This window comes from Heptranchias perlo, chromosome 10, assembly GCF_035084215.1.
Source record: "Heptranchias perlo isolate sHepPer1 chromosome 10, sHepPer1.hap1, whole genome shotgun sequence".
In the NCBI taxonomy this organism is placed as follows: domain Eukaryota; kingdom Metazoa; phylum Chordata; class Chondrichthyes; order Hexanchiformes; family Hexanchidae; genus Heptranchias; species Heptranchias perlo.
The window spans coordinates 77,913,900-77,926,227 of record NC_090334.1 but is presented as its reverse complement, the minus strand read 5'-3'; the positions used below and the strand labels follow the sequence as shown (position 1 = coordinate 77,926,227).

General features: G+C 44.2%; 1 protein-coding gene across 6 annotated transcripts in view; it reads right to left on the bottom strand.

Annotated features, from left to right (window-relative positions):
• tdp1 (tyrosyl-DNA phosphodiesterase 1) overlaps positions 1 to 12,328 on the bottom strand; it is a 167,320-nt gene that overhangs the window by 150,239 nt on the left and 4,753 nt on the right. For all 6 annotated transcript variants that reach the window (XM_067992057.1, XM_067992055.1, XM_067992054.1 and 3 more), the window contains exons 3-5: positions 11,723 to 11,766; positions 10,375 to 10,430; positions 6,434 to 6,530 (exon numbers count right to left, since the gene is read on the bottom strand). In XM_067992057.1, the coding sequence (XP_067848158.1) occupies positions 6,434 to 6,530; positions 10,375 to 10,430; positions 11,723 to 11,766 (197 nt within the window). The remainder of the gene's footprint in view (positions 1 to 6,433; positions 6,531 to 10,374; positions 10,431 to 11,722; positions 11,767 to 12,328) is intronic.

The following is a 12,328-nucleotide window of genomic DNA, read 5'->3' as shown; positions in this document are numbered from 1 at the left end:
ACTGCGTACAATATATACCAAACTATAGGGTGTGGAGAGCTCACTGCCCTCACTGCGTACATTACATAATAAACTATAGGGTGCGGAGAGCTCACTGCCCTCACTGCGTACATTATATACTAAACTATAGGGTGCGGAGAGTTCACTGCCCTCACTGTGTACATTATATACTAAACTTTTGGGTGCGGAGAGCTCACTGCCCTCACTGCGTACATTATATAATAAACTATAGGGTGCGGAGAGCTCACTGCCCTCACTGCGTACATTATATACTAAACTATAGGGTGCGGAGAGCTCACTGCCCTCACTGTGTACATTATATACTAAACTATAGGGTGCAGAAAGCTCACTGCGTACATTATATACTAAACTATAGGGTGCGGAGAGCTCACTGCCCTCACTGCGTACAATATATACTAAACTATAGGGTGCGGAGAGCTCACTGCCCTCACTGCGTACATTATATAATAAACTATTGGGTGCGGAGAGCTCACTGCCCTCACTGCGTACATTATATACTACACTATAGGGTGCGGAGAGTTCACTGGCCTCACTGTGTACATTATATACTAAACTATAGGGTGCGGAGAGTTCACTGCCCTCACTGTGTACATTATATCCTAAAATATAGGGTGCGGAGAGCTCACTGCCCTCACTGTGTACATTATATAATAAACTATAGGGTGCAGAAAGCTCACTGCCCTCACTGCGTACATTATATACTAAACTATAGGGTGCAGAAAGCTCACTGCATACATTATATACTAAACTATAGGGTGCGGAGAGCTCACTGCCCTCACTGCGTACAATATATACCAAACTATAGGGTGTGGAGAGCTCACTGCCCTCACTGCGTACATTACATAATAAACTATAGGGTGCGGAGAGCTCACTGCCCTCACTGCGTACATTATATACTAAACTATAGGGTGCGGAGAGTTCACTGCCCTCACTGTGTACATTATATACTAAACTTTTGGGTGCGGAGAGCTCACTGCCCTCACTGCCTACATTATATAATAAACTATAGGGTGCGGAGAGCTCACTGCCCTCACTGCGTACATTATATACTAAACTATAGGGTGCGGAGAGCTCACTGCCCTCACTGTGTACATTATATACTAAACTATAGGGTGCAGAAAGCTCACTGCGTACATTATATACTAAACTATAGGGTGCGGAGAGCTCACTGCCCTCACTGCGTACAATATATACTAAACTATAGGGTGCGGAGAGCTCACTGCCCTCACTGCGTACATTATATAATAAACTATTGGGTGCGGAGAGCTCACTGCCCTCACTGCGTACATTATATACTACACTATAGGGTGCGGAGAGTTCACTGGCCTCACTGTGTACATTATATACTAAACTATAGGGCGCGGAGAGCTCACTGTGTACATTATATACTAAACTATAGGGTGCGGAGAGCTCACTGCCCTCACTGCGTACATTATATACTAAACTATAGGGTGCGGAGAGCTCACTGCGTACATTATATAATAAACTATAGGGTGCGGAGAGTTCACTGCCCTCACTGTGTACATTATATACTAAACTATAGGGTGCGGAGAGCTCACTGTGTACATTATATACTAAACTATAGGGTGCGGAGAGCTCACTGCCCTCACTGTGTACATTATATACTAAACTATAGGGGTCGGAGAGCTCACTGCCCTCACTGCGTACATTATATACGAAACTATAGGGTGCGGAGAGTTCACTGCCCTCACTGCGTACATTATATACTAAACTATAGGGGTCGGAGAGCTCACTGCCCTCACTGTGTACATTATATACTAAACTATAGGGGTCGGAGAGCTCACTGCCCTCACTGCGTACATTATATAATAAACTATAGGGTGCGGAGAGTTCACTGCCCTCACTGCGTACATTATATACTAAACTATAGGGGTCGGAGAGCTCACTGTGTACATTATATACTAAACTATAGGGGTCGGAGAGCTCACTGCCCTCACTGCGTACATTATATCCTAAACTATAGGGTGCGGAGAGCTCACTGCCCTCACTGTGTACATTATATACTAAACTATAGGGTGCAGAAAGCTCACTGCGTACATTATATACTAAACTATAGGGGTCGGAGAGCTCACTGTGTACATTATATACTAAACTATAGGGGTCGGAGAGCTCACTGCCCTCACTGCGTACATTATATACTAAACTATAGGGTGCGGAGAGTTCACTGCCCTCACTGCGTACATTATATACTAAACTATAGGGGTCGGAGAGCTCACTGTGTAAATTATATCCTAAACTATAGGGGTCGGAGAGCTCACTGCCCTCACTGCGCACATTATATACTAAACTATAGGGTGCGGAGAGCTCACTGCCCTCACTGCGTACAATATATACTAAACTATAGGGTGCGGAGAGCTCACTGCCCTCACTGCGTACATTATATAATAAACTATCGGGTGCGGAGAGCTCACTGCCCTCACTGCGTACATTATATACTAAACTATAGGGTGCGGAGAGCTCACTGTGTACATTATATCCTAAACTATAGGGTGCGGAGAGCTCACTGTGTACATTATATATTAAACTATAGGGTGAGGAGAGCTCACTGCCCTCACTGCGTACATTATATACTAAACTATAGGGTGCGGAGAGCTCACTGCCCTCACTGTGTACATTATGTGCTAAACTATAGGGTGCAGAAAGCTCACTGCGTACATTATATAGTAAACTATAGGGTGCGGAGAGTTCACTGCCCTCACTGTGTACATTATATACTAAACTATAGGGTGCGGAGAGCTCACTGCCCTCATTGTGTACATTATATACTAAACTATAGGAGCTGAGAGCTCACTGCCCTCACTGTGTACATTATATACTAAACTATAGGGTGCGGAGAGTTCACTGCCCTCACTGTGTACATTATATCCTAAAATATAGGGTGCGGAGAGCTCACTGCCCTCACTGTGTACATTATATAATAAACTATAGGGTGCAGAAAGCTCACTGCCCTCACTGCGTACATTATATACTAAACTATAGGGTGCAGAAAGCTCACTGCATACATTATATACTAAACTATAGGGTGCGGAGAGCTCACTGCCCTCACTGCGTACAATATATACCAAACTATAGGGTGTGGAGAGCTCACTGCCCTCACTGCGTACATTACATAATAAACTATAGGGTGCGGAGAGCTCACTGCCCTCACTGCGTACATTATATACTAAACTATAGGGTGCGGAGAGTTCACTGCCCTCACTGTGTACATTATATACTAAACTTTTGGGTGCGGAGAGCTCACTGCCCTCACTGCGTACATTATATAATAAACTATAGGGTGCGGAGAGCTCACTGCCCTCACTGCGTACATTATATACTAAACTATAGGGTGCGGAGAGCTCACTGCCCTCACTGTGTACATTATATACTAAACTATAGGGTGCAGAAAGCTCACTGCGTACATTATATACTAAACTATAGGGTGCGGAGAGCTCACTGCCCTCACTGCGTACAATATATACTAAACTATAGGGTGCGGAGAGCTCACTGCCCTCACTGCGTACATTATATAATAAACTATAGGGTGCGGAGAGCTCACTGCCCTCACTGCGTACATTATATACTACACTATAGGGTGCGGAGAGTTCACTGGCCTCACTGTGTACATTATATACTAAACTATAGGGCGCGGAGAGCTCACTGCCCTCACTGCGTACATTATATAATAAACTATAGGGCGCGGAGAGCTCACTGCCCTCACTGCGTACATTATATAATAAACTATAGGGTGCGGAGAGCTCACTGCCCTCACTGCGTACATTATATACTACACTATAGGGTGCGGAGAGTTCACTGGCCTCACTGTGTACATTATATACTAAACTATAGGGCGCGGAGAGCTCACTGCCCTCACTGCGTACATTATATAATAAACTATAGGGTGCGGAGAATTCACTGCCCTCACTGTGTACATTATATACTAAACTATAGGGCGCGGAGAGCTCACTGTGTACATTATATACTAAACTATAGGGTGCGGAGAGCTCACTGCCCTCACTGCGTACATTATATACTAAACTATAGGGTGCGGAGAGCTCACTGCGTACATTATATAATAAACTATAGGGTGCGGAGAGTTCACTGCCCTCACTGTGTACATTATATACTAAACTATAGGGTGCGGAGAGCTCACTGTGTACATTATATACTAAACTATAGGGTGCGGAGAGCTCACTGCCCTCACTGTGTACATTATATACTAAACTATAGGGGTCGGAGAGCTCACTGCCCTCACTGCGTACATTATATACGAAACTATAGGGTGCGGAGAGTTCACTGCCCTCACTGCGTACATTATATACTAAACTATAGGGGTCGGAGAGCTCACTGCCCTCACTGTGTACATTATATACTAAACTATAGGGGTCGGAGAGCTCACTGCCCTCACTGCGTACATTATATCCTAAACTATAGGGTGCGGAGAGCTCACTGCCCTCACTGTGTACATTATATACCAAACTATAGGGTGCAGAAAGCTCACTGCGTACATTATATACTAAACTATAGGGGTCGGAGAGCTCACTGTGTACATTATATACTAAACTATAGGGGTCGGAGAGCTCACTGCCCTCACTGCGTACATTATATACTAAACTATAGGGTGCGGAGAGTTCACTGCCCTCACTGCGTACATTATATACTAAACTATAGGGGTCGGAGAGCTCACTGTGTAAATTATATCCTAAACTATAGGGGTCGGAGAGCTCACTGCCCTCACTGCGCACATTATATACTAAACTATAGGGTGCGGAGAGCTCACTGCCCTCACTGCGTACAATATATACTAAACTATAGGGTGCGGAGAGCTCACTGCCCTCACTGCGTACATTATATAATAAACTATAGGGTGCGGAGAGTTCACTGCCCTCACTGCGTACATTATATACTAAACTATAGGGTGCGGAGAGCTCACTGTGTACATTATATATTAAACTATAGGGTGAGGAGAGCTCACTGCCCTCACTGTGTACATTATATACTAAACTATAGGGGTCGGAGAGCTCACTGTGTACATTATATACTGAACTATAGGGTGCGGAGAGCTCACTGCGTACATTATATACTAAACTATAGGGTGCGGAGAGCTCACTGCCCTCACTGCGTACATTATATACTAAACTATAGGGTGCGGAGAGCTCACTGCCCTCACTGTGTACATTATGTGCTAAACTATAGGGTGCAGAAAGCTCACTGCGTACATTATATAGTAAACTATAGGGTGCGGAGAGCTCACTGCCCTCACTGCGTACATTATATACTAAACTATAGGGTGCGGAGAGTTCACTGCCCTCACTGTGTACATTATATACTAAACTATAGGGTGCGGAGAGCTCACTGCCCTCATTGTGTACATTATATACTAAACTATAGGAGCTGAGAGCTCACTGCCCTCACTGTGTACATTATATACTAAACTATAGGGTGCGGAGAGTTCACTGCCCTCACTGTGTACATTATATACTAAACTATAGGAGCTGAGAGCTCACTGCCCTCACTGCGTACATTATATACTAAACTATAGGGTGCAGAAATCTCACTGCCCTCACTGCGTACATTATATACTAAACTATAGGGTGCAGAAAGCTCACTGCATACATTATATACTAAACTATAGGGTGCGGAGTGCTCACTGCCCTCACTGCGTACATTATATAATAAACTATAGGTTGCAGAAAGCTCACTGCCCTCACTGCGTACATTATATACTAAACTATAGGGTGCAGAAAGCTCACTGCATACATTATATACTAAACTATAGGGTGCGGAGAGCTCACTGCCCTCACTGCGTACAATATATACTAAACTATAGGGTGCGGAGAGCTCACTGCCCTCACTGCGTACATTATATAATAAACTATAGGGTGCGGAGAGCTCACTGCCCTCACTGTGTACATTATATACTAAACTATAGGGTGCGGAGAGCTCACTGCCCTCACTGCGTACATTATATACTAAACTATAGGGTGCGGAGAGTTCACTGCCCTCACTGCGTACATTATATACTAAACTATAGGGTGCGGAGAGCTCACTGTGTACATTATATACTAAACTATAGGGTGCGGAGAGCTCACTGTGTACATTATATGTTAAACTATAGGGTGAGGAGAGCTCACTGCCCTCACTGTGTACATTATATACTAAACTATAGGGTGCGGAGAGCTCACTGTGTACATTATATACTAAACTATAGGGTGCGGAGAGCTCACTGTGTACATTATATACTAAACTATAGGGTGCGGAGAGTTCACTGGCCTCACTGTGTACATTATATACTAAACTATAGGGTGCGGAGAGCTCACTGCCCTCACTGTGTACATTATATACTAAACTATAGGATGCAGGGGGCTCACTGCCCTCACTGTGTCCACTAGATATTTAGCTTCCTCCTTACCTGGCAGAGACGCACATTGGGATATGGGTGAGCATCCTCATGCAGTCCTGCTTTGGACAAGCGCTGCTCACCGTGAACAATTAGTAAAGGTTTCGTCCTGAAATGTAAGAATTGGAGATTGAAGGTTGTTGAATTGTGTTTTCCTGCTTCATATTTTTTAATTTTCTACTGTTCTTCTAATTTTGGTGTCAGCTGTGGTTCAGTGGGTAGCACTCTCGCCTCTGAGTCAGAAGTTTGTGGGTCAAAGTCTCACTCCAGAGACTTGAGCTCATAATCTAGGCTTGCACTGCAGTGCAGTGCTGAGGGAGTGCTGCATTGTCGGAGGTGCCGTCTCAGATGAAACGTTAAACTGAGGCCCCTGTCTGCCCTCTCAGGTGGATGTAAAAGATCCCAAGGCACTATTTCGGACAAGAGCAGGGGAGTTCTCCCTGGTGTCCTGACCAATATTTATCCCTCAACCAACATCACTAAAACAGGTCATTATCTCATTTTGTGGGACCTTACTGTGCGCAAATTGGCTGCCGCATTTCCTACATTACAACAGTGACTACACTTCAAAAGTACTTCATTGGCTGTAAAGCGCTTTGGGACTCCTGAGGTCGTGTGAAAGGTGCTATATAAATGAAAGTTGCACATGTCACTCTGCTTTTTAAGAAAAGAGAGAGGGAAACCAGGGAATTATAGACCAGTTAGCCTAACATCTGTTGTGGGGAAAATGCTGGAGTCTATAATTAAGGATAGGGTGAATGAACACCTCGAGAATTTTCAGTTAATCAGAGACAGCCAGCATGGATTTGTGAAAGGTAGGTCGTGCCTGACAAACTTGATTGAATTTTTTGAAGAGGTGACTAAAGTAGTGGACAGGGGAATGTTATTTATATGGACTTCCAGAAGGCATTTGATAAGGTCCCACATAAGAGACTGTTAGCTAAGATAGAAGGTCATGGAATCGAGGGAAAAGTACGGACTTGGTTAGGAAATTGGCTGAGCGAAAGGCGACAGAGTAGGGATAATGGGGAGGTACTCACATTGGCAGGATGTTTCTAGTGGGGTCCCGCAGGGATCTGTCTTGGGGCCTCAATTATTCACAATATTTATTAACGACTTAGATGAAGGCATAGAAAGTCTCATATCTAAGTTTGCCGATGACACAAAGATTGGTGGCATTGTAAGCAGTGGAGATGAAAACATAAAATTACAAAGTGATATTGATAGATTAGGTGAATGGGCCAAACTGTAGCAAATGGAATTCAATGTAGACAAATGTGAGGTCATCCACTTTGGATCAAAAAAGGATAGAACAGGGTACTTTCTAAATGGTAAAAAGTTAAAAACAGTGGATGTCCAAAGGGACTTAGGGGTTCAGGTACATAGATCATTGAAGTGTCATGAACAGGTGCAGAAAATAATCAATAAGGCTCATGGAATGCTGGCCTTTATATCTCGAGGACTGGAGTACAAGGGGGCAGAAGTTATGCTGCAGCTATAAAAAACCCTGGTTAGACCGCACCTGGAGTACTGTGAGCAGTTCTGGGCACCGCACCTTCGGAAGGACATATTGGCCTTGGAGGGAGTGCAGCGTAGGTTTACTAGAATGGTACCCGGACTTCAAGGGTTAAGTTACGAGGAGAGATTACACAAATTGGGGTTGTATTCTCTGGAGTTTAGAAGGTTAAGGGGTGATCTGATCGTAGTTTGTAAGATATTAAGGGGAACGGATAGGGTGGATAGAGAGAAACTATTTCCGCTGGTTGGGGATTCTAGGAGTTGGGGGCACAGTCTAAAAATTAGAGCCAGACCTTTCAGGAGTGAGATTAGAAAACACTTCTACACACAAAGGGTGGTAGAAGTTTGGAACTCTCTTCCGCAAACGGCAATTGATACTAGCTCAATTACTAAATTTAAATCTGAGATAGATAGCTTTTTGGCAACCAAAGGTATTAAGGGATATGGGCCAAAGGCAGGTATATGGAGTTAGATCACAGATCAGCCATGATCTTATCAAATGGTGGAGCAGGCACGAGGGGCTGAATGGCCTACTCCTGTTCCTATGTGTTCTTTCTTTTCTTATAATTTTATATCTTACAAATTCATGTATCATGAATTCAGCCAGTTTCGTTACAACTTTTATCCTAATGAGTAGACACAAGATAGTGGGCGGCGGGGCGGTGACGGGCGGCGGGGCGGTGACGGGCAGCGCGGCAGTGACGGGCGGCGCGGCGGTGACGGGCGGCGGGGCGGTGACGGGCGGCGCGGCGGTGACGGGCGGTGACGGGCGGCGCGGCGGTGACGGGCGGAGGGGCGGTGACGGGCGGCGGGGCGGTGACGGGCGGCGGGGCGGTGACGGGCGGCGGGGCGGTGACGGGCAGCGTCCTCCAGATGATGTATATGTTCCTCAATCACAATAACAGTTTGCAACGAATTATACTAAACGTGCATCTGTGTGGAGAAGTACATTAAATCTTAATGCTGTGTATCAATGTTAGCCTAATTAAACTTAGATGAAGGAAAGCTTTTTTAAGGAATTAAACACCCACTCAGTAACTGACAAGCACAAGTTTTTTTCAATTTATTTAAGCTGTGAGCCCCATTAGCTTGCCTAATTCCCTCAGATATTGTATTCAAAGATAGCAGTAATCCAGCATTTCCAGTCCCTTTATTTGTAAAACTGAAAGCACTTTGAAATGTAATATCAAATATCCGGCAAGTGGGGGTGGCAGAGGGGGAATCATCTGAGAGAAACAGTGACCTGCTTTCTAGTTAGAAATTCAATCCATGAAGAAGGTTTAAACTAAGTTTTGTTTTAAATTCAGTATCTCAGAGGAAGAGTCAAAGTGCAGGACACCACTGGGGCTGAGCAGAGCAGCTGAGAGTAGCGGGGGAGGGAGGAATCCCACAGTTATGGGACCCAGGGAAAGAATGAGTTAAGAGTCAGGGATGGTGTGGTGAGTTTACACTTCCACACAATGAGGTTTGGCCTGTACTGTAGCATATTTGTAACTTAGAAGCAAGAAAAATAAAAGATTAGGACCAAAGACTGTGGTAGTATTAACAAAATAGAAAATGATTGCAATGGGGGCGGGGGTAGGAGAGAATGTGAAAGTGAGACAGAAAAAGAAATGAGAGAGAGCACGAGTAAAGAAATAAATGAGAGAGCGAGAGAGAGAAGTGAGAAAGAAAAAGAAAGTGAGAGCAAGAGTGAGAGAAAAAGAAATAAACGATGAGAGATAAAGATGTGAGAGATAGAGAGTTAGAAGGAAAGAACAAAAGGGAGAGACACAGACAGACAGGAAAAAAAGTGCCTCGGTGTGTTGGAGTATTTATGTTTGAGTAGCGAGTGGTGATGAACTCAATGTGACACAGCCTGACAGCATCACAAAAGACTGAACAACATTGTCACAGCTGAAGCTGTAGCACCTTCCCCCTGGTGAACTGCTGTACCACAATCATGTCAGCTCAGTTCCCTCAAGCTGCTGGCCTGAGTAACTCCTCCAAGCCAGTTCGCCCAGGGAATGTCAAGGAACAACTGCCCCATCATTCTGTATATTTCATGAACTGCTGCAATGTATAATTGAAGGAGTCTTCCCATAGAGGAAGAGGGAGAAGGGGAAGGTGTTAACATTGCAACAGACCTGAAACAAAATGATGGGAAATAAGGGAGTGACAATCTGCTGCTAACGCAATCCTTAAGGGGAGAGGTTTGGCACAGGTTTCCACACTCATCGCACAGTTGCTGCCCAAGTAAAAGAAAGACAGACTTGCATTTATATAGCATCTTTCACAACCTCGGGACATCCCAAAGCGCTTTACAGCCAATGAAGTACTTTTGAAGTGTAGTCACAGCAAATGTACCCGAGATTTGCTTCCACTTTCCAGCAAAAGCAGACGGGCACTGCAGCCTTCCCTTATTTAGCTGACTCAAAGAAGTAATGAAGACTTACCTAAATTCTTCTGGGTATTGTTTCACCAACCACGGAATATCAATGCAGTAATTAAACTGAAAGGTAAAAACATTCCTTATTGGTCTTATTTTTAAAAGGCAAAACATTTCCTGCAAAACAGCAGCCCTGTTATGATCTGCAAGTGTTAGATGTAACTCTGGGCTAGGAACCCCACACAGTAAGATGAAGGATTAGTCTGCAATCCATTCCAATAATGGTCACAGCTTAATGGCTTATTTAGTGCATTTTTAAAAAAATTAATTCTTGGGACATGGGCATCGCTGGCAAGGCCAGCATTTATTGCCCATCCCTAATTGCCCTTGAGAAGGTGGTGGTGAGCCGCCTTCTTGAACCGCTGCAGTCCGTGTGGTGAAGGTTCTCCCACAGTGCTGTTAGGTTAGGGAGTCCCAGGATTTTGACCCAGCGACGATGAAAGAACGACGATATATTTCCAAATCAGGATGGTGTGTGACTTGGAGGGGATCGTGAAGGTGATATTGTTCCCATGCACCTGCTGCCTTCTAGGTGGTAGAGGCCGGTAGGTTGGGAGGTTACCAACACAAATATAAAGGGGAAAAAAAAATCACAAACTATTGTAGGGGAAAGAGCTATGTGGAATAATTTGAAGTTCAGGCTCTTCTGTCCCGAAGAGATGTCTCAAAGGGAACCTTATTGATTCTGGGATAGTAGATAGTTAATGGGTTAGAGAATGTCAACCCAGAACAATACTCTAAGTTACATCAGGGCAGCAAGACAACAGAGTGCTGATTCAATGCTGTAATGGGCAAGTTTAAAACAGATGCTAGGCAGAAATTCTTTACTCAGAGGATTATCAACAGCTGGAACAGGTTGTCAGAGAAAAATGCACCACAGAAGGAGGCCATTTGGCCCATTGAGCCCATGCTTGCTCTTTGAAAGAGCTATCCAATCAGTCCCATTCCCCCGTTCTTTCCCTATGGCCCTGCAAATTTTTCCATTTCAAGCATAAATCCAATTCTTTTTTGAAAGTTACTACTGAATCTGCTTCCACCGCCCTTTCAGGCAGCGCATTCCAGGTCATAACAACTCATAGCGTAAAAAAAAATTCTCCTCATCTCCCCACTGGCTCTTTTGGCAATTATCTTAAATCTGTGTCCTCTGGTTACTGACCCTCATTCCAGTAACCAGAGGACTGTATACAGTTTCTCCTTATTTACTCGATCAAAACCCTTCAATATTAAATCTCCCTTTAACCTTCTCTGTTCGAAGGAGAACAATCCCATCTTCTTTGTCCAGGTTGTGTGTGGCCTCAGTCCGCACCCCTCCCCGCGAAACCTACATGTATCGTACCGGACTGGAGTTTCCTCACCTGAGCAGAAGCTTTTAGCGTCCCAAACAGCGGAGATAAAATATCTGAAAGATTTTTTTTTAAAAAAGAACTTGAGATAATTTTGTTTTTTTTCTCAGCCACAGTGTAATAAAGAAGCAATTAACAACACTTAAAATGTACCACGGAAAATAAAGACACATTTACAAAGTTCTGCAAGACTGTACAGAAGTGATGATTCATATTTCCTGTCCACTGTCCCTGAAATATATTCTTTAAAATTCCAGTTTTTACAAGCAACGCCTCTGCTTTCTGAAACCCAAAAGAGCAGTATTCGTGCAATTGGGATACTGTCACGAGTCCATGACAGAGTAGACTGTACATGGGTGTTTCTATGCTCCATGCTTTCTTATATTAACTGCAGAGAGTTGAAGCAGATTGCTCACCTCACTAATTGCAATTAGTGTATGGTCCAGGGACAAAGTGTGTGTGTGTGTGTGTGTGTGTGTGTGTGTGTGTGTGTCCACAGAGAGGGTGAGGCACGTTCACACGAGGGTCCGTTCCAGTTAATGTGATCCATCAGTACTGACTTTAGTTCGGATCGTAAGATGAAGAATTCTTTTGAAAATGAAATCATTTCTATGGGGA